The sequence below is a fragment of the Rhinopithecus bieti genome, unplaced genomic scaffold, assembly GCF_001698545.2.
Source record: "Rhinopithecus bieti isolate Rb0 unplaced genomic scaffold, ASM169854v2 scaffold_30687, whole genome shotgun sequence".
In the NCBI taxonomy this organism is placed as follows: Eukaryota; Metazoa; Chordata; class Mammalia; order Primates; family Cercopithecidae; genus Rhinopithecus; species Rhinopithecus bieti.
In genome coordinates, this window is record NW_016813366.1 from 911,952 (window position 1) to 934,674 (window position 22,723).

General features: G+C 53.0%; 1 protein-coding gene across 5 annotated transcripts in view; it reads left to right on the forward strand.

Moving 5' to 3' along the window:
* TTC7A (tetratricopeptide repeat domain 7A) overlaps positions 1–22,723 on the forward strand; it is a 142,840-nt gene that overhangs the window by 117,767 nt on the left and 2,350 nt on the right. For 3 of the 5 annotated variants that reach the window (XM_017847982.1, XM_017847981.1, XM_017847983.1), the window contains 2 exons: positions 1,287–1,421; positions 10,303–10,505. In XM_017847982.1, the coding sequence (XP_017703471.1) occupies positions 1,287–1,421; positions 10,303–10,505 (338 nt within the window). Of the gene's footprint in view, positions 1–1,286; positions 1,422–2,445; positions 2,501–10,302; positions 10,506–22,723 lie in introns of those variants that run through there. The other 2 variants (XR_001880645.1, XM_017847984.1) reach the window with 2 other exon arrangements.

Below are 22,723 nucleotides of genomic sequence, written 5' to 3' on the forward strand. Positions count from 1 at the left end.
ACCTGTAGTCCCAGCTACTTGGGAGGCTGAGGCAGGAGAATGGCGTCAACCCAGGAGGCGGAGCTTGCAGTGAGCTGAGATCCGGCCACTGCGCTCCAGCCTGGGCGACAGAGCGAGATTCCGTCTCAAAAAAAAAAAAAAAAAGAAAAGAAAGTGTGAGTGGAGTTGTATTTAGTGGAATTGCTCGGTTTTTTCCACTTCTGTGGACATGAGCCAAGTTGCACCTTTGTTGTCAGGTGACAGAGTTGATTTCAGAAGCCAAACCTAGCACCCGACTTTAGAGGCACATCTCAGGGGTGTATGGCTGTATGCAGAGCTTCTGTCTCCTAGGAGGGAATGGTTAAGGTAGGGGGAATGGTAGCTCCCTTGCAATTAAAGAGGGAAGAATCAGGAACAAAGTTATTAGGACTCCACGTACACTTGTCTCATGAACTGAAGTCATCCGTGGTTTGCCCTGAGGTCTCCTGAGTTTATTGGAGCCTTTATTGCCTCTGTGACAGAGAGAGAGAAAGTGCTCACATTTCACCTGCATGGGAATTATAAATGTCAACAGCTTATGTATCCTGAACCGGAGCCCATGTCACCCAGAACTCTCACTGGGAGAGGTTTTCCAGAGGGCAGTATTCTGACTTGAGCTGCTATCCGAGGGTCCTTCTCAGCACAGCCTTGAATGGGGACCTTTCTACAAACAAATGAGAATATGCACTTGTGAAAACAGAGTGAAAATAGCCAACGGAAGAAAAGAAAAATCACTCCTAATTTCACCACTTAGACCTTAATAAATGGCCTTTCAGACTTTTTTCCATGCCCGTATTTCTTTTTTATAAAAATGTGGTCCTGTTCTTTTGTAACTTGCTTGTTTTCACCTAACTATGTAGTGCGAACATCTTTCTACATTGATATCTGTGTTTGTACTTGGTTATTTTAATGACCGCAGAGTCTGGGATGATTATACCCCCACTTATTTTTAATCAGTCCCTATTGTTGGACACTGAGGTCATTTCTGTTGTGTTCACGTAAAGAGCATCTTTGTCGACATTGTTGTTTTCCTAGGAATAGATTCCTAGTGAGATCTCTGCCTGATTGTCCTCCAAAGAGCTCCCCTCCCTAGCTGTGGGTGAGAGGACATAGTGGACCCTCCCTAGTAGGTCTGTGAGCTGCTTTCTGGCTGCCCAGCCACACCACCCTGTTCCGGGGTACCCTGTCTCCCCATGGTGCTGGGCAATGACTGCTCCTGGAGCCTGCAACACGTGACCATGCTCAGCTCATGCCCTCTTGCTCTGCAGGCTCCTGGCGGGCTTCATCCATCGCAGCCTCCCGGCTGGAGGAGGCCATGTCAGAGCTGACTATGCCCTCTTCGGTCCTGAAGCAGGGCCCCATGCAGCTGTGGACCACGCTGGAACAGATCTGGCTGCAGGCTGGTGAGTGCCCTAGTCCCAGTGACACACACAGCCTGTCTGCAGGCCACTCATGCTCTCAGAACCCTGTCCTGGAGAAGGGAGTGTGGGGAGGTGGGGACTCCTTGCTAGGCCCACGCGGGTTACGGAGTCCTCACCTCTGGGTGTGCGTTCTCCTTCTCTGCCCAGTGGAGATGGTGTCTACCTCCCTGCCTGGGAGAGCTTCCCTGGCAGCAAACCCAAACATGAGAGGATTGGAGGTCCTGAGAGGCCACATAGATGGACAGTTGTCTGAGTCTCAAAAACGGGCTTCAAATCCTAGAGAGCTCAGAGAGGGGAGGTGTGGAGGCCCCAAGAAAGAGAGGGCTGGGGTTAGAATTCATTGAAGGTGGAGGAAAGACTGGTAACTTTGAGGTTGCCATTCAGGTGACAGTCCCTCTTGGTAACTAAGTGGTACCATTGCCACCAGGAGTCAGTCTGAAGGCCAGCCAGTGTTGAGGAGGCAGACTGCAGGAAGCCTGGCTCCAGAGTCCCACAGACCTGGGTTCTGAAGGCGGCCCACAACTGGCTAGCCCTGATCTGAAACAAGCCAATGTGTGACACAGTCAGGGTGGCCATTACAGGCGCTCAGCAAAAGGTGTTTGGCTTCTGTCTCATCCATGGCAGTCATGGTGGAGGAAGAGGCAGCATGGCCCCATGGACAGTGAGTGTCCTAATACCAGCTGATGAATGCCTGGGAGGGACTCGCTGCCAAGAGTTTTGAAAATTTACCCTGACAGTGGTGTGAGAGGTGGATCAGAGTGGAAAGAGAGAGAACCAAGGCCAAAGATGACAAGTACCTGAATGAAGTAAAATGGCAGCAGAACACAGAGGAGGAGGATAGGCTAAATGGACCCTAAATGGACCCCTAAAGTACCCCAGGCCAACACACCCCCTTGGCCTAGAGCTGCCCAAGCAAAGTTCTGGGCCCAGGAGCACCTCTTGCATTTTCTCTGATTACCCTCCTCTCTGCTCCTTCCCCATCATGGGGGTGTGCTGTTGTCCCTAGGGGGAGTTGGAGAAGAAACCGAAATGATGATCTGTTACTGGGACATGGGGATTTGGTAAGTCAGAGTCAGAATGTGCTTGTTAGCTGAGAATCTAAGGTTTCCCACTGCATGTTCCTCACAGACGGGCACATTAGTATGCAGTACGCCCCCACTCTCCCCACTGTAGGTTCTGAATCTGCAAAAAACACTGGACAGGATTCACAGGAAGGCTAGACATGGGAGCAGTTTAACAATGCAGAAACTGCCCAGTTAGCAGCTCAGGGTGCCCTCGGAGGCTGGGGGTGATCGGAGGCTGCACTTGCTCCACAGTCAGCTTGTTGGGTCTTAAGTAGGAAGAGGGATGTTGAAAAATCCAGAGGAATAATAAACAAGGCCTCACCTTAAGCAAAGATTCCCATCTTCTTCCAAGACTTCTAATGACATCTAAGACTTTTTTGACTTCTTCTAAGACTTCTAATGACGTCTAAGACTTCTATGACTTCTTCAAGACTCATGTGTGTACTTCTTTTTATGTATCTTCTAATGTTGTAAGACTTCTATAGACTAAAATCATGACTTCCAACTTCCAAGGGGCCGCATGGAGCCCCAGCCCCCACAGATTCGCACCCATGCTGGGGGCTTCACCAGCTTTAAGGAATGCAGCATAACACAGTGATCAGATTCTGCAGTTGTGGGTTTCCTGTGCCGGAGCTCCCAGGTCTTTTGTTTGAATTACTTGTCTTGGTTTTTTTTTTTTTTTTTTGCTGGGGGGGGTTGGTGTTTTTTTGTTTGGTTGGTTGGTTGGCTGGCTGGTTGGTTGGTGGTTGGTTTTTTGAGTCAGAGTCTCACTCTGTGGCTCAGGCTGGAGTGCAGTGGTGCAATCTCAGCTCACTGCAACCTCCACCTCCCAGGTTCAAGTGATTCTCCCACCTCAGCCTCCTAAGTGCTGGGACTACAGGTGTGCGCCACTGTGCCTGGCTAATTTTTTGTGTGTTTTTAGTAGAGACGGGGTTTCACCATGTTGGCCACACTGGTTTGGAACTCCTCACCTCAAGTGATCCACCCACCTTGGCCTCCCAAAGTGCTGGGATTACAGGCAAGAGCCACTGCGCCTGACCTGATTTGTCTGGTTTGTTTACTACCATCATCGCAAGCTTGCTTGCAGTTTTCAGATTGTATATTGCTGTATATTAGCATGTTCTGGTAACTCCAAGTAAGGTTAAAGGCCCTCCTGAAGCCTGTAATTAGACTTGGGAATGTCAGTAGAAACACACGCCCTTCAATCATTCGCACATGAGCCTTTCTTCTCTGGTCGTTATCTTAGGTATTCACTCCACAGGAGAGAACTCCCGAGAACAGATCTGAATGCTTTGAAAGTGGCGCCGCGTCAGATGGGTCAGGCAGTGTAGTATTAGGAGACCAGTGTGGGTGCATGTAAGAACAAATCCAAAATAGCAGTGTCTTGCACAAGGTGGATGCTTATTTCTTTCTCATGTAACAGTTTAGAGATGACAGCCTTGACTGGGACAGCGACTCTTCTGTCCCTAGGGTGTCACTGTCGTCCGTGTGGTCCAGGATGGCTCTCTGCCACGTTCACATTTCAAGGCAAACGATTAACAAGGAAGAAAGGCACCCCCTTCCCTATAAGGACATGTCCTGGATTTGGCACACATCACCTCCCCTCATGATCCACTGGCCAGAACTTAGTTATTTGACTGCCTCTTAACTGCAGAGGGCTCTGGCAGATGTCATTATTCTGGGTGTCCCATTAAAAGTCAGGGCATCAGGCCGGGCACAGTGGCTCATGCCTGTAATCCGAGCACTTTGGGAGGCCGAGGCAGGCAGATGGCTTGAGCCCAGAAGTTCAAGACCAACCCAGGCAACATGGTAAAACCCCATCTCTACTAAAAATACAAAAAAAATTATCTGGGCATGGTGGTGCATGCCTGTAGTCCCAGCTACTCTGGAGGCTGAGATGGGAGGATCACTTGAGCCTGGGAAGTTGAGGCTGCAGTGAACTGAGACTGTGCCACTGCATGCCAGCCTGGGCAATGGGAGTGAGACCCTGTCTCAAAAAAAAAAGGGGGGGAATCTATCCTGCTAGAAGAAGGGGAGAATAGACTGGTGACTGGTGCATAGCCGCCACAGCCAGGAAACGAACATGAGAAGGTGTCCTGGCTCTTTCATTCTGAGCATGAGAGAATTCCAGGGTAATTTGCACCCCCTGAGCCCTCTCCCCTCCCCTGGCTGCCATCATCACTAGCAAGCATCTACCAAGCACCTGTTGAATGGAGGGCTGCCAGGACCAGATCACCAGGGCAATGATCTCCCTAAACCGCCTCCCCAGCCTGACCCAGGCTAAGAATACGATCAGCATCCCCACCCCCTCCCACCCGCCTAATGACTCCACCAGCTGCAGCAAATTTGCAGGAAGGGAAAAAGATGTCTTGATCATTTTGGAAGGAGCTAATCCCCCTGGTTTGGTTCAAGATAAATTGCATCCCAATCTGTTTGGCAGTAAGTTCCATGATGAATTCACTCTTTGGTTGAATTCAAAGGGACTGTCGTAGCCTTCCTCTCTCATCTCTTGCCCTCCTCCCCTCCCTTCTTCAAGCCTCTTTCCAGTTCCAGTCCGGTGTGAGAAGCTGATGAATGGTACCCACTTGAGAGACGCGCTGCAGGGCAGTGCCTATTGGGCAGCGGATCTGTGTGAAAGTGAGAGAGGCACAGAGTCCCATAGACGCTCCAGGATCTGAGTGTTGAGAGAGGTGCTTTCCCTAAAAGCAAGAACCACCCCTTCATCCCCCATGACCCCCCATGATCTCAGGTCATGGCTCTGGGAGCTGACAGTGCACCAGAGCGGGAGACGCATGTAGGGAGAGTTCCTCTGCCCTGGAGGTCGAGGGGCTCATGGGCAGCTCTGGGCTTTCTCTAGGTTTAGGGGAAGCTGGCCTGAGTCTCAGCTCCCCAATGCCAGACTCCTGTGGTCTGGTGCTGGTGTCCTGGCCTGCAGTTGGAGGCCACCCCCCCGGGTGTCTCCTGGGAAGAGTTGGGGGGCTGGGGTGGGGTGGCCAGCACTGTGGCTGAAGCAGGTGTTTATGATGAAGCCATAGTCCAGGGAGAAGCTGGCGCTCGTCCTTGGTCCTGCATGCTCCTCATCCTTCCTGCCCCCTCCTGTCTTCATTCAGTGCCTTCTTCCCACGTCCTCCTCTTCCCTAGCTCCAGCTTTTTCTTCCCTTCTCCCAGCTTCCTGAGTCAGCGAGGCCACTCAGAGCAGGTCCATGCAGCCCCTGACTGCCTTGTGCCCTCTGGGTCCCAGGGATGGAGGATCTCAGACCAACCTGAGAACTCCCTGCAGACCTTTGGATTCTCTGTGTTGGCCTGGGCGTTCTCCATTCTAGTGCCCTTGGTCTTCACTCTCCTTCCTCCCTTGCCCTCTCCCCACCTTCCTTTTCCTGGGCATTCATATGCTCTGAGCGACTGATGCTTATTTCCTCTGGGTCACCAAAACGGCCCCCACTGAGGATCAAGGCTAGCCACGGTGAATTCCTTTGGGGGGGCCTAACCTATTTTTCTAGTGCCCTGTGGCTCACCTCTCTGAAGTCAGGGGGAGGGTCTCTGTAGGAAGCACACTCACCTGGGGAGGCCCTAACAGGCCTTAGGGGTGGGCCCAGGCTCTCTGTACCCTTCTCATCAGCACAGGGCCACCCTGCAGGCAAGGCCCTCCCTGCAAAGAGGGAGAGCCTCGGCTTTGCTAGGAAGACTGGAATCAGCTCTGGGTGCAGGGTTAGACCAGGATGCCTCAAAAATAATAATAATAATAAAAGGGCCTCTTGCAAAGCTCCAGGGAACAGATGTTTTCCATTTGTAGCCTGCCGAGAGAAAGCACAGAGGAGAGAGGGGGTGGAGAGAGATGTAGGGAAGAGGAAGAAAACCGGAGACAGACAAGCAAGAGAAGAGGTCATGGGGTAGGCAGGAGGATGATGAGAGCAGAGAGAAAATCAGAAAGGGGAAGAGAGAGTGAAGGAATGGAGGGGCCCCTTGACGCTAAGGGTGCAGCAAGGCCCCGTGTGCTGGGGTGATGACCTCGACAATGAAAATTCAAGGAAAATGTGGTGCCCTGGCCAGAGGATGCTGGAATGGGTGTGGGCACCACTGGGACCCGGCAGCCAGGGCCAGGCTGGGAAGGATCAGGGCCGTGAGTGGATGCGGTGCCCCAGGGCTCCTGCAGCCGTCTAACCATGGCTGGCAAAGCGTCAAGCAGGAGCCGAAGGCATCTGCTCAGGGACACTGAGACTAGCAAGGGGTGGTGCACTGTCACCCCAGACCTGTGGGCCTGTCTGCAAGTCAGAGGCCTACCCTGGAGGCTGGCCCTGCTGGGCACTGTCTGCCAGGCCGCCAAAAGCCCGCGGGAGGCGTCCCTGGGCTCTGGTCTGTGTCTTCTGGTTTCCTGTCTAACTGGGGATGGAGCCCGTCAGTGGAACAGCCCTACGGTTCTTCAGGATGTGTTCTCTGGTGTGTGGCCAGCCCAGCAAGGCCCAGGCCTCTGGAATACCCAGGGCCCCGAGGCAAGACGGATTGGGATTGGGTGGGGTGCCCTTTAATTAAAATCTCTTGATGTGAATTCACTATGAGGGGTCCCCAAGGGAGGGACCAGGGACAGCCTCTGGAGACAGGGCAGCAAGTTGTAAACAGCTTAATGAGCTGTGCCAGGGTCAAGTGGTCCAGGGGAGTGGGGAGCTTGACCCCTGGGCCCTCAGCTAAACTGAACTTCTGGCAATGGAGGAAGCAGCCACCCTGCAAAAGTGACACCCACACACTTCCTTCTGCTTCTCCTCTCTCGTGACCCTGGGGGATTCTGCCACAGTGAAGCCCAGCCTACCTTCCTTGTCCTCTTAGTCCAAAGGCCTCTGCAGCCTTCAGGCTACAGCTCCGATGCCACCTCCCTCAGGAAGACTTCCCTGACCAAACCAGCAGCACCGACCTGGCCCCTCTTGAGTGCCCATAACACTCAGATGTGGCACTTGTCATTCCACTGCCCTGGTCTCTCAAGTGGTTTAGTGGCTCAGCTGCTTCCACCCCTGCCTCCACTCTTTCTCCTCCTCATGGGGACGAGGCACGTAGTCAGTACTCAATAGTTGTATGTTAAACACTCAGTTATGAAGGTAGCCTGTTCAGATGCCCCAGCAGCAGTTCAACAGCAAAGCAGAGAGGGAGAGCTGAGGCTGAGATAGCCAAACCTCTGACCCCTCCCCCCACCAGCCGTCTGCCCCTGGGTTCAAAGCCCCCATTTCCTGTGCTCTCTGTCTTGGGAATCTCCATTTCAGGCTGTCCCCAGGGACTAGAGCCCACATTTCTCTCCCATATCCGGGAAGCCTGGCTTCTCTGTGTTTAATTCTCTGATCCTCCCAAGTTATCATCTCCACTAGAGAAAAAGAGTCCTCTCACTCAGAAAGCGTTGTATTTTAGGATGTGGCAGGCTACTCGGGTTGCACAATGAACCTTAGGCAATGCTCGTGCTAAGTACCCCAGTGCCTGTGTTGCAGTCAAGGCCTTAGTTAGGCCTCTCCTGCTGCCTATTGGGACAGGAAGAGAGAATGTCTGGGCCTGGTTTCTCCACCTCTTTCTGGGAGATTCCTTTGGGCATATCTGTTCTCTCTCCACCCCAGACATAATCTGAACTAGGGTAACCTCAGCTGTCAGCTTTTGCTAGGCAGAGTTCTTGGCAAAACCACAAGTCAGACTCTGCTGGCCCTTCTGCGTTCCCCATCTGTGTCTTGATCCTTCTGTGCCTTCAGCATAGGCGAGGCCCCAGGAGTGGGCCGCCAAGCCTGGGGGCTGCTTTGGACAAAGGCTGAGTGCCCAGTGAGGCTGAAGAGCCGCGTCTTCTAAAGTGCCTGGTGTGGGGTGTGCCTGTGCCCGTGGGTCTGAAATGTGTGTTTGTGTGGGCTGGCCTGGATTGGAGAAAGTGCCCCATTCCCTACTCCTCTGGTTCCAGGACAGATCCTCTCCTGCCTGCTGGCCCAAAGGGGTGTGTGTCTGCTTTGGAGGGAGGCCACGGAACTGCTAGGGAGTCCAGCCCTGTCTTTGCCCTTTCTCAGTGAGGGAATGGGGCGGGGTCCTCACCTCCTAAGCCTGCTTTTTTTTTTTTTTTTTTGAGATGGAGTCTGGCTTTGTCACCCAGGCTGGAGCACAGTGGCACTATCTCAGTTCACCACAACCTCCACCTCCCAGATTCAATCAACTCTGTGCCTCAGCCTCTCGAGTACTGGGATCACAGGCACCCGCCACCATGCCCAGCTAATTTTTTTTTATATTTTTAGTAGATACAGGGTTTCATGATCCTGGCCAGACTGGTCTTGAACTCCTGACCTCGTGATCTACCCTCCTTGGCCTCCCAAAGTGGTGGGACTACAGGCGTGAGCCACGGCGCCCGGCCATCTGCATTTTTTAAGTGAGGATTATGCCTCCTTCCAAGACTTGCTGTCAGGATTAATGAGAAAATGTTTCCCAAACCCGGGCTTGGCCCATCAACTCTCCAACAGCTCAGGGGAGGTTTCTGTAGCTGTTACCAACAATGCTTGGTTTGTGCCCTCCTTTGCCCCTGAGCCTCTTCTCCCTCATCCTCCCACCCTATCCTTGGCAGGGTCATCTGGTTCTCCCTGGCTCTGAGCACATACCCACCTTCAGTCAGCCCCTGCCTGGGAGACCAAGGGACCCAAAGAGAGCTCCCTGGTCTGCTTCCATCCCCTTCTCCCTGGACATGCAGTGAACTAAGGAAGTGAAGGAACACTGAAAAAGAGGCTGGAGTCACCTGAGCAAGCTTTTAGCTCAGGGGACGCCATGTCACCTCGCCAGGTTCTGAAGTCAAACAGCCCAATGCAAACCCTGGCTTCACCACTTACTCCCACTGTGGCCTTAGTCCAATGCCTTGACCCCTCTGTGCCCAGTTTTTGCCCCTCTAAAGTGGGGTAATAAAAGTACTTGTGCAGGGTGTGGTTTCTCATGCCTATTATCTCAGCTCTTTGAGAGGCTGAAATGGGAGGATCTCTTGAGCCCAGGAGTTTAAGACCAGCCTGGGCAACATGGCAAAAGCCCATCTCTACAAAAAATACAAAAATTATCTGGGCATGTTGGCACATGTCTGTAGTCCCAGCTACTCAGGAGACTGAGGTGGGAGGATTGCTTGAGCCCAAGAGGTCAAGGCTGCAGTGAGGCCGAGCACAGTGGCTCACGCTTGTAATCCTAGCACTTTGGGAGGCTAAGGTGGGCAGATCACTTGAGGCCAGAAGTTCGAGACCAGCCTGAGCCCCTCTACCAAAAATACAAAAATTAGCCAGGCATGGTGGTGCGTGCCTGTAATCCCAGCCACTCGGGAGGCTAAGACAGGAAAATCACTTGAACCCAGGGGGGCAGAGGTTACAGTGAGCTGAGATCGTGCCACTGCACTGCAGCCTGGACAACAGAGGGAGACTCTGTCTCTAAATAAATAAATAAATGTTTTTTTTAGAAAAGGCTGCAGTGAGCCATGGTCACATCAGTACACTCCAGCCTGGTTGACAAAGGAGACCCTGTCTCCAAAAAAAAAAAAAAAAAAAAAAAAAGCTTGTTCTACAGGATTTTTGTGAGCATTAACTGGGACGATCTTGGTGCCATTGACTGGCACTTAGCAAGGTGCCTGACACAGAGGAAGCTCTCAGAAACTGTTACCTAGTGTTCCCACTACATCCCATAGTCAGTGTGCCCCATGCTGTGACTCGGTGGGATAGTGTTCATCACCTAAGACCGGTTCCCCAGCTCTGAGGATGCAGGGAGGGGGTCAGGATGCCTCTGACTCCCCACAACTCACACCTCCCACTGCCCTTCTGGTTTTGCAGCTGAGCTGTTCATGGAGCAGCAGCACCTCAAGGAAGCAGGTTTCTGCATCCAGGAGGCAGCAGGCCTCTTCCCCACTTCTCACTCAGTACTATATATGCGGGGCCGGCTGGCCGAGGTGAAGGGCAGCCTGGAGGAGGCCAAGCAGCTGTACAAGGAGGCGCTCACGGTGAACCCAGATGGCGTGCACATCATGCACAGCCTGGTGAGTCAGACCCCGCCCCTCTCCATCCGCACTCCCACAACCTTCCACAGCCTCAGGGCCCTTATCCCCCTTTGTCCCTCCTTGTCCCCATACTCCACTGCCTGCCTGTGCCTTGCTACTGCTGTTCCCTGGTGTCCTGCTCTGTTGGAAGAGACAGTTCTTGGGATACCTAGCCTTCTCTTGTAGACACAGGCCATTTCCCTTCAATCAGGGTCTATGTTGATGACAAAATCTAGAAGGTTTGGTTGATACTCTTTGTGACTTCCTTTTGCTGTAAGTTTCTACAAAGGGATCTAGCCCCAAAAGGCTCTTATTGTTACCCATCAGACCCTTGCCCTGAAGGCTAATCCAGACTCTAGGCGGTTACCAAAATGCTTTTCTTTCTGGGAGTCCCCAGACCCTCCCTGCCTTCTCCATTTCCAAGGAGTTCCACATCTCTTTGATGGGATTCAGGGGGTTTTCTGGGGTGGGCTGTCATGTCAGACCTGACTCAAGCACACATCGAGAATGGTCCCTGGGGTGCTAAGAGGATCCAGTAGTCCCTGGTCCTCATTCATGAGCTCAGGACTTGGGTGTCCAGGGCACAGTGGCCTCCCTGTGGGAAGCAAAGAGGCTGGGGTGCAGGATGCTGATACTCTTGTCCTCTACCTGGTGATCATGGGTAAGTCAGCCACCTTCTCTGACCCTTAGTTTTAATCATCTGTTGGTGGGTATCCTCTGGTCCAGGCGACATTTATTGAGCACCAGCTCTGACAGGTGATATTCTAGACCCTATAGATTATCATTTTTTCCCTGCTTTCCTTTGCTGCTTCCAGAGAACAGGTATCCAGATGAATGTAGTGATCTGGAAGCTTGCAAGCCTGCATCTGTACAAGTGATTTTTGAAGGATAATCTAGGAGCCCACAGTTAGCAACAATCTTTCCCTCTTAGGGTCTGGGTTCCACCTTAGATGTCTCCATGTGAGAGCATTGAGGGGAACAGCCATTAGGGTATCCCTGACGTCTGGCACAGAGAGAGCACAGAGGCATCAGGAGCATGGCTCCAGATGGCTGAAGGGTTGGCATTGCCAAAAGGGGGCTGATTTGTCTGTGAGTAGAAGCTACAGGGAGTTAGATTTCAGCCATGTCAGGAAAAACATTATAACTCTTAGCATAGTCTAGGCACATACTCAGTAATCATCTGGTGAGAGTGTTGCCAAGAGAATGCAGCGTCACATGGGGAGGAGCCAGACCAGGCCATCTTCAGAAAGTCCTTTCCAACCTGACAGTCTTTGAAAAGGAAATAGAACAGGAATTCCCAGCTCAGCTATTATTCCCGCTGCCTGATTTCTGTAGATTTCTAACTTAGGTCTGTGTGAAATGTTCAGCCTCGGATGAAGAAAGCTCGTGCAGTCACCATACACCCTTGTCCATGTTCCCTCCCGCATGGCTGCATTGCCTTCCGGTCAGCTTAACAAATGTTTGCTTTCTGCAAGAGGCTTCCTCCTTCCTCCCTCAATTTAGACATCAGCTTCTCTGATAAATGCCTTGCCAGAGGTCACATCCAGAAACTTGATTAGGGCAGTGGGAGGGAGGGTGTGGGCTATATCATTAGGCCTGCAGCCAGGCAGAGATGTCTGCCTTCCACTGTGTTCACGGATATGAGCCTGCAGGCTCAGCCCTAAAAACCCAACAAAATCCAATAACAAGTACAATTTTGAAGTAACGGTGTACCATTTTTCATTTATGCTTATTATTGTTTGTAGCTATTTTCCTGAAATTGAAGCAGTTTCCAAGGGTAGGTTTCCATGGTAACTGAATAGCCATCCAGAGTGGCTCCCTGCAGATGTTTCTGAAGTGGTCCCTTTTTCCTTCCTGGGGTGCTTTGCTGATTTGATGAAATTGGAGCAAGTTGGAGCCAGGCCTGCCCTCTTTTGAAGTTACAAGCAACCAGAGGGGCAGTCGGCTTCTGCGTGGGCAGCCCATCCCGTCTACAGGCTCTGTTCCTGCCAGCATCCCACACATATGCATAAAGAATAGCAAATGTTCAGCCTGGGGAAGATTTGCTAAGCACTCATTTTCTAAAGACATTTGAACACTTTAGTGAGTCGATCTCAAGTGTTCCCAGATCTAAGTGTCTTCGCTGTGCTGGCCTGAGACTCAGGACATCTGGGGTCTAATCCTGGCTCTGGCCCTGATCCACTTGGGGGACTTAGGAAAAGACACGCTTAACTTGCATGCTCCTGGTGTCCCCTTTTGTAGATAATGATCCTCATTGTTCCTGGGCCATAGTGTTGTTCTAATCAAATGAGGTGATGCATGTGAAAGTGTAAATGTCTGCAGTGCAATCCCAGAGACAGCAAAGCATAGCGCGGAGGATCCCACTCCCCTTCAGTCCCTCACCAGCGTCAGACATTGCTAAGCAATCACAGCACCTTTTTCCCACTGAGCAAAGATGTGATCTTGGAATCTTTTTCAACGTGATACAACATGATAGGAAGGACTAGCTGTCATTCTAAGTCACTTTCACATTTTTGTAAGGGATTCATTGTAAAAATAGTAGAGGAAAGAGACACATCAGTCATCTGAGCCTTTGTGAATTCTGGAGGTTGGCACAGCCTTGGAGAATTACCAAGAGAGGAATGTGGAAGGGAGGTGGTATCCCTGCTGTGGAGTCAAGGCAGGCTTCCAGGGAGGACAGTCTGGCCTTACCATGCCACTGTGACTTTATGAGGACATTGGCCTCTGATCAGTACAAGGAGAAGGAGAGCTTCCCCTCCCCTAAGGGCACAGCCACCCACAGGCCTGGGCTAGAGGAGCTTAGGGCCCCCAGCGAGCCCTCTGAGGTCATGGGTGGGTCCTGCTCCCTGAGGTCTGGAAAGTGGTCGGTGAAGATATTCTTACTGTGCTGTGTGGGTGCTGGGTTTGGCCCTCTAGTCCTTAAAATGGAGTTGGCAAGTGCCAAGAGGCTAAAGAAAGCCCACTGGGAGTTGAAGACTTTCCTCTTAGGGGCCAGGGGCCCCATGTTTCTAAGAATACAGGCTTTGGCCAAGAGCGGATTCTCTACTCTCCCTGTCCCCCTGTCCCTGCCCTAGATGCAATAAGAGATGTTTCTGTGGTTCTAGCCCTGCTCTGGGTTCAGCTCAGGGTTTTCTACCCAGACCAGGCAGAAAGGAGATGCCACCTTGGCAGTTCTCTGCTGGGCAAGAGAACCAGCACAATTTGTCCCGAGTTTGTCCATCAGGCTCTGGTCCTGCTGGCTGCTGTCTGCACCGGGCTCAAGGATGGCCAGGGGCCTCTGGGAAACTGGCAAGTGTAGAAAGAAAAAGAAGTGTGCTCTCTGCAGTGGAAATCAAATCACAGGAGCAGGTTCTGACAGTCTGCCAGCGTGGTCCCAGACTTCTGTCGAGGTAGCTGGAAATCCCACTCTGCTGGGGTATTCAAAACCAAATTCACTGGCAGAAAATTCTAGCCAAGAAGGGGAAGGCTGAACTTTGCCTGCCTGCCTGCTACTGGGGAAACGTGAGAAGGAAGGCAGAGGCCTCCCAGGATGCATAGGAGTCGCCGGTTGATACTGCTCTTCAGAGAGAGCTTCAAGGCTTGGCCAGGAAGGGACCCCCGGCAGCCTGCACTTCTCTTGGAGCTTATCTCTGCCCTGCCACCTCCCTGGATCCCCTCTGCACCAGGCACTTCCAAGGGCAGAATAGGTACCTGAGGAAACCAGGGAGCTCCAACAGTGACTGGTAGACTGGTTGGGTCTCTGAGAGCCCTCCCAGGAGGGGGTTCCTTTGAGGTCACCAGACTTTCGTGATGGGAGGGTGACTGGTTGGTCATGAAGCTGAGATTAGAGCACCTCATGGAATGAGTGGCTTGACTTGGTTTCCCAGTGTAGGGAAGAAAAAAACCATTTTCTCTCTACCTTTCTGAGTTCTTAGCTCAGACCCTGGTAACAGAAGACAGATTTACAAGGAAAAACAAACAGAACTTTATTAACATGTATAAAATGTTCTCATGGGAGATACTCAGGAAAAATGAGAAAAGCTTAAAGAGGTAGCTTAGAGGCCTGGCATGGTGGCTCACACCTGTAATCCCAGCACTTTGGGAGGCCAAGGCGGGTGGATCACAAGGTTAGGAGATCTAGACCATCCTGTGAAACCCTGTCTCTACTAAAAATACAAACAATTAGCCAGGTGTGGTAGCGGGTGCCTGTGGTCCCAGCTACTCAGGAGACTGAGGCAGGAGAATGGCGTAAACCCGGGAGGCGGAGCTTGCAGTGAGCCGAGATCACGCCACTGCTTTCCAGCCTGGGCGACAGAGCGAGAGTTCGTCTCAAAACAAACAAACAAACAAACAAAAGAGGTAGTTTAGAACTCTGGCTCACATAGCATTTTCAACCAAGAGCATACAATTTAAAAGAAGCAAGAGACAAAGAAAAAGGACTTGGAGTCTCTGGGGATGGCAAATTGTGGGAAGACAAATCAATGGGAAACTAATGGTAGATAAAGGCTAGTTAGCAGAGCTTGTTATGTAGATTCCTTTGTGCCATCTCCAGGCTGATAAGGTTTTAACATTGTCTTCTGTGATCAGCCTTTGTCCTTCCTGGTTGAGAGGGGAGGAAGGACACCCTTGTAAATTTATATCCTGCTTTTAGGCAAATGGCGGGGAGGGCAGAGAGCTTTTCTTGTCTCTGCTTCTTCTCAGTTGCCTTCAGCTCAAAACAATCCTTGTGCCCAAGTGACATATTTTGGGGTGGCATGTTCTGCTACCCTTCAGCAGCCCCTGAAGAAGGTCCTAGCCCTGGCCACAGAGCCACCAACTCTCCCTGCCCTCAGCTTGGCTAAGGAAAGTGTGGACACTTTGGTGCAGCTTGTCTGCACTGCAGGAGACAACTTGACACCCTCAGGCATGAGTGGGCAAGCGAGGTGTCTGGGTGGCACTCTGCCCTCTTCTCCCAGGGGCAGACTCTGGAGAGGAGGAGTTTCCTGGTCCCTCCCGTACCCCAGCCCCTCCCCTCCTCATGCTTTCTTGGTGAGGGAGTTCCAGGCTCTCCAGAACCTCTCCCTGTCAGGCACCCCTGCAGGAGTAGGGAGATGGCTCTGCATGAGCTTTGGCTCTAGTAATGTAATTCCTGGGATGCAGTTTCTGAAGCATTCCTGGCATGTGACCCAGCTTCTCTCTCCAAATGCCCCTGGAGAGACAGGAAGACAGCGTTGTTATCTGCAGTCCTCTTGATGACAGAGTGACAATGATGATTCTCCTTAATTGGTTCCCTCTTGCTGCCAGTGTATAGCAGGCCACCTCATTCTTTAAGTGGGTTTGCGGGATCAAGAGCATGGGGATGGCCTCAGAGCCTCTCATCTCTCACCCCAGGCTGTGGCATGAGGGGGCACATCTTAGGTCCACAGAAGCTCCCTACCACTACCCCTGGTACCTCCCAAGGAGGGACCTGAGTCACTGAGGTCCAGAGCTCTGCCCATCCAAGCCCTGAGGCTCTGGGCTGGGCCTTTTTAGGTGCTCTGGGACTCCAACAAGAAGGCTCTGGTCTCTAAGGTCAAAAGAATGAACTCTGGCCGCACAGAGCTTCATCCGTCACTCCCTCCCCCTGCTGGCTGGGCCCCTTCCCCATCATGGAGGGTTGGACCAGACACGAGAGGTGACAAACCTAAGACAACCCGCCCTGCATTGTCAAGGGGGCGCTTGAGGGTTACCTTCCTCACCAGGTGTCTCAGTCCATTTTGTGTTGCTATAACAGAATACCTGAGACTGGGTAATTTATTATTATTTTATTTTGTTTCTATTTTTTGTAGAGACAAGGTCTCACTATGTTGCCCAGGTTAGTCTTGAACTCCTGGGCTCAAGGAATCCTCCCACCTCAACCTCCAAAAGTTCTGGGATTACAGCCATGAGCCACCATGCGTGGCCTTTTTAAATATATATTTTTTAATAGTAATTTACAATAAGCAGAAACTTATTTGCTCACAATTCCGGAGTCTGAGAAGTTGAAGATCGAGGGCCACATCTGGCGAGGGCCTTCTTGCTGCGTCATCCCATGGCAGAAGGTGGAGGGGCAAGAGAGTGTGAGAGAAGGGGAATCTGAACTCATCCTTTTATCAGGAACCTGCTCCCGAGATAACAGCATCAGTCCATTCAGGAGGGCAAAGCCCGCTGGACCTCGTCACTTCTGAAAGGTCTCACACTTCAATTCTGCTGATTGAGGCTTCAGTTTCCCACATGAATTTTGGGGGACACATTCAAACCATAGCACTTGGTCAGTTTTTTCTCCTGTCAAATTGGGATGATAATTTAGACTCTCTTGTGACTTCAGGGAGTAGTTTTAGAGCTCAGGTGAACTGAAAGCTGTGAAAAGATTAAGTCAACATTGGGCATTTTTATCACTATATTCACATAGATGACTTGGTGGCATGTGGCCTGAGCCTGAGCCCCACCTTGGCTGGTTTCTGTTGGACCATACTTACTGTGGGATGAGGGTCTTTGGCCCAGATTTCCTTGTGATGCCAGCAGGGTGCTGAGAAGACAGGGAGGGAGTGCCTGGAAGGGACAGGGACCTCCAAGCTGCCTTTGAGGTTCTCCTAGGGTTGGTTGGCTGGGATGGTTTTTAAAATGAGTATCAGAGCTGGCTCTGGAGGAGGCACCTGCAGGTTGGAGCGGGCCTTCAAGTTCATCTGACCTGGACCTGAGTCCCACTTTGCCTTCACTCACTGACCAAGTTCCATAACCTCTCAGAACTTCAGTATTCTCATCTGTAAAATGAGCCTTGCTATACCAAGCACCTAGGGAATTTAGAATTAGGCACCTTTAGAATTAGGTTAAATAATTCCGTAAGTTAATGGTCCAGTCATTAGGGTTATTTTTATGTTTTTCACTTTGAAGCATAGCTGCCAGGCCATGTTCAGATGCTCTTGGTTCTTGGTGGGGAGTGGAAACCTGGTGCCAAGCCCCAGAGACTCATTGCAGTAAAGACACCCCATCCACTGAGTCCACAGGGGAGTCTGGCCAAGGTGACAGACCCTAGCTGCCCTGTGGCTAGGACAAGAGTGCACACAGTGCAAGGCCCAGGCTGACCTTAGCTACGGGGAGGGCAGCCTGCCTCGTGGGGAAGAGTGAGTTGAGGGACGAGGGAGAGACCTTGGGTAATCTGCACCCGTTGGGGCAGAGGCTCTGCGGTGGCAGGCTCAGGGGACGCCCTGGCCCAGCGTCATGCCGGTTCAGCATCTGGTTCAGCATCTGTTTTCTGAGTTGAAGGAGGAAGGATGTTCTGAGCAGCTGAAGAGTGACACTCAGTGCCTAGCATTTTGGAGGTGCCCTGACACTGGGTGGGGCTTAGTGCACACACAGCAGGGTCCCGGGTTCCTGGGGACAGTGGCCTCTGCTGCCTATGCCCCATGTCTCAGGGTCCAGGACGCACCACCAGCTCTAGGCTTTTTTCTCCATGTTCATTTCCTGAGCTGTGGCAGGCAGCTTAGAGGAGTCTAGGCCATGAAAGGACATGGAGTCTTGCTGCTTCTGGGCAGGGAAGTTCAACAGGAGCATCTTGGCTGTGTGACCTCTGATGAGGTGATTTTATTGTGAGTGCTCTCTTCACCCCTCACCAGTACTGCCTGAGGTCACACTCCCTGATGGGAAAGTGGAAGAGACCAAAGTAAAGGGTTCTGCAGGCCCACAGTGTAGGGGGTGCGAGGATGTGTCCCCCAGTACCTGCTCAATGGGGATCAGAGGCCCCTCCATACCCACCTTATCCCTGGGCTGGCACAACCCCACACACACACCCTGAGCCCTGGATCAGGACTTTGGGAAAACCTTAAGCTGATGTAGGCTCCTGAAGTCCATCACCAACCCTGATGAGGAAGCCTGTCATAGATTCAGATCTGAATGATACTTGAGCACTGCTGGCTTCATTAAGCTCCAGAATCCATTTTTTCCGAAAGAGTTAGAAAGACTCACCCTACATGGAAAGAGAAGGTGATGTCCTTTTTCCCTGTCCAGCAGCCCCTTCCCCAGACTGACCTTCACTGTGCCTTAGGCTGTACCTCCTGCCCAGAGAGGGGAGCTTCTGTGACTGGGCCATCACGGGGACTCACTTCTAGAACCAGGGATCCAGAGGCCTAGCCACAGCCTCTTGACTGACCTGGAGGGCTGGGCCAGGCAGTGCTCCAGGATGGGCAAAGGCCCTTATAGACCTAGAACCTGATACTAGCCCAGGAAGGGGAGGAGAAAAGGCCCAGCCCCTGCCCAGAGGAGACGGCTGACAAGGAAGTCAATTTCCTGGTGGCTTGTCAGGCTCCAGAGTCCCCCAGGGTGTGACCCGTCTGGTCCCTGGCCGCTGGCCCCTGGCCCTCTGAAAACAGACAACCCTTAGCCCCAGCCGAAGAGGCTGGTGTTCTTCAACATCTCACTTGTAAAGGACCCCAAAAGAGAAAGGGACAGGCACCCACTACCCCAGGAGACCCCCACCTAGGTTGGGCTCCATGTGAGTCTGGGCTTTTCTCAGCAGGACCCTCTTCCTTTGAGGCCCAGGGGGCTCTGGGGTGAACACATCCCACCCCAGCACTGGGTGGAGCTGGAAGAGTTTGCTCCCCTTCCCACATCAGGGAAGTGGGACCCTGTGGCTTTGGAGCTGCCCTGGCTCCAGGAAAGCGGTGGTGATGGGAGTGGGAGGTTAGCCTAGAGAGGTGCCTCCCTCCTTCCCGTTCCAGGTCTGGTTGGACAGGTTGAGGCTGACACACCTGAGAGAATCCGGAATGCCAGAGAGCCCGGAGCTGGGCTGGAATGCGGGCCTCCCTGGAAGGGTGTGTCCGTGTTCCAGGGTGGTGAGAGGGAGGGCCCTTCCTGTAGAGCAGGCTCCTCCCAGCAGCCCTGGTGTCCCCAAACGCAAGGCTCCAGGGACCAGAAGGCTCCTGCAGCTTCCAGCTGAGTCCTGGCTTCCCAGCTGGAAAGGCTGTTACAGAATCCCAGGAATGTGCCTTGAGCTCAGAGAGAAAATTCCCAAAATAACTTCTATAAATACTTGAGGGCAGGGGTGGGGAGGGAGGGCTCAGCCTGGCCCACAGCTGGCCTAGCGCCAAGGCTGCTTCCCAGGGCAGGCCCCCCTCAAAAGAAGAAGAGGCATGCGCACCCCTAGACCTCTGTACTGCTCCGCCCTTGGAGGGCATCATCAGGCACTGAACTTATGGGGTGGGATGGTATGCAGTGGATTCTGAAAAGGCAAGGCCCTTTCCCTCATCCACTCCCAGGCCACAGCCCCTGGCCACACACTGCCTCTGCAGAGGACCTGGGTCCCACAGGGAGGCTCCCCGCTGAGTGTGAGCCCAGACCAGCAAGACCCGGGGCCCCTTAGGTTCTGCGCCTTCGTGGCCGTAAGAGGCAAGGTTTGCCAGGCTCCACGTGGGCAGCATCCCTGGTGGGAGGCCCACATCTGTAAGTGTGTGGGTGCCTCAGGGTTCCCTGGCTCTGTGTGTGGGCTACATCCTGAGCTCTGAGCCCTGTTGAGCTGCTGTCCTTTGGGGAATAACAAAGCAGGCAGGAGGCTGGGGCTCTATCCCTCTCAGCCTCAGGAGGGGCAGGACAGGGATCGCATCCATGAGCTCCACAGTAACTAAGCATGACGTTGAGGCGGTTGTGTGGTCAGCAGGAACTCCGTCCTCAGGGAAGGCTTCCTGGGAGAGCAGGGTCTCAAGCACTTGAGATGTGGCCACACATCCCCACTCCCTGAGATCCAGGAAGGCAAAGAAGAAGGAGGATCCTGAGGTGGGAATTTCTGGGGACTTCCCTCAGAGCCCTGCGCCTCCCTGGAACCATGTTTGTGGCTATAACCAGCCCAAAGCGCCTCCTTGGAGTTGTGGTGTCTGATCGCCATAAACAACTTTCAAATCCCTGTGGGCTGCCAGCACAGCTACGGCATCTCCCAAGGGAGGGTCAAAACTGGGAGCCTCTTAGCAGATCTGGTCTCCTCTCTCAGTGTGGGCCACCCCCTCACCGGGATGGGGGATTCACTTGGGACATTTGGATGCAATTGAGATGCCAGTTCTTGTTCCTACCATCTCTCTGGAGGCCTGTTCTCTGGGAGGGTTGGGGTGCCAGGAGGATTGTCTGCAGGCCCTAGATGCAGCGCTGGGCTCAGGGCAGAGTAGGTGAGACCTCGCATCTTCCTGGGGCTGTCTTGCCCAGTTGTCAGGCAGCAAACAGCGCTGAGTTGCTACCAAACATGAACTCGGCTGGTGTCAGGGGCAGGTGGCAGAAGATCCTGTTACAGGCCCCGGGCCTCTGGGCCCCAGCCTGACCCCAGCCCGGTGTCTCCTTTCAGGCTCTAAGGTAAACACCCCAGGGTGGGGGCACATGAGCCAACCCACCCTAGCCTACAGTCCTCCCCCACAGAGAGCCATGCCCTCTCCCAGCTTCTAGAGAGATCAGCCATCCACCCACTCCCCGCCCAGAAGGACCCTCTGCTCATCTTGGAGGTGCTGTTCTTTGCTGTCTGCCCCTGCGGTGATTTTTCCAATTCATCATTGCAGACTCCTCACAAGAGCCCCACGAGGGGCTCTTGTAAGCAATGTAAACCAGACATTGCTTGGTTTACAGATGAGGAAACCACAACTCAGAGAAAGCTGGCCATTTGTCCACAGTCACAGCACTTGTCAGTGGCAGAGCTGGGATTCCAACCTGGCCAGGGCTTCCAGCCACCAAGCCCTGGGCTTTTTCCTGTCTACAGACACACAGAGGAAGTTACTGCAAACCTCCCAAACTGAGAATAAAATACACATACACACACACACACACCAGCCTGCAGACACATCTGGCCCCTTCCCAAACATCCACATACTTCTTGATATCAGGGGTTTTCAAACTTGTTTTTAGCAGTTGAGCCCTTTTTTCAAACAAAATCCCATGTGGAAGCTTAATATAGAAAACTTAATGTGTGGAAGCCCCTCCGGGCCTGCCCCTCTCTGAGAGGCCTTGCCGGCCTTTCCCTTCTGTCCTGTGTTGCTCCCTTGTGGGCAGAACTCACAGGGCTCAAACCCTTCATTATTGGTGCTTAATTTTGTGTCTGGCGGCCCGTCGGCTGGCCTTCCTTCCCTCCTCCCTGTGGGACCTGTTCCATTGTGAGCTGCTGGGGTCTGGCCCTTGCGCCGTGTGGGCAAAACAGCTAGGCCTGGTGCCCTCCTGGCCAGCCTGGCCACTACCCTTGGTCCCAGGCAGCCCTGAGTCAGCACCACTCCCATCTGGCGAGAGCGGAAGACCCTGCCTGAGGCTCCACCCCGCCCGCAGCCACCCTGTCCTCCCCTGGCCTCTGCACGCCTCATCCATGTGTGTGGTTCCTTGGTACAGCGTTGCCCAGGGCTAACAGAGGCTCTGTGAGGACAGCCTCTTCCTCCCCCACCCCCTGGCCACAAGATCTCCAGCCAGCACCTATGGAGAGGGAGAGGCTTTTCCTAGGGCTTCCTGAGCGCCATCTTTCACTCCCGCCGAATTGGTTGTGTTCCAAGCTCTCTGAGGACTTGATGAAACCAGGCACGCGCATCTTCCCCAGCGCGTCTCCATAGCAACAGAGGGCCTAACTCTGGGGAGCTCGCTGAGGAGGAAAATGTTCCAGCTAAAAATGTACATGGCCATCAGTGGGCGGGCACTGGAGAGGGGGCTCCAGACACATAGAAGGCAGCTCCCCACCCCACTGCGGCCCCCGCCTGTCCAGGAAGTCGGTGGTGGGTTTTACCTCCCGTCTTTTAACAAGAGAAGGGTCCCTCCGAGGGACCATCTCATGCCACCCTCAGGGCTGAAACAGGGATCAGTGGGACAGCGCGAAACAACCTTTCTGCTGAAAGGGAGCCCTGCCCCTCTGCCTCCACTCACTACCCTGTCCTTGCTACCCACTTCCCAGCGTGGGTAAAAGAGGATGTAGAGGGGACAGGGTGCCAGTTTCACCTCCCAGCCTCTTATGACGATTCCTGTTAGTTCCTCTATCTCTTTGGTAACAGGGTTGTTTGAGCCAAACAGCAGGGCCAAGCTTCCCTGCGCCTGACCCAGACCCCCCCCCAGGCCTTTCATCTTTCAGCCAATCCAGCCTGTTCACCCAGCGCCCCATTCACCCAGCACCCTGTCCCCCGCCATCTGACTCTCCTCCTGTGACCCTCTCCTGAGGAGCCACTGCACACGCACACATGCCTGAGCTTTTCCTCCCTGGTGGCAGTGATGAAGCCCCGTAATGCGTCCTCCTCAGTCTTTCT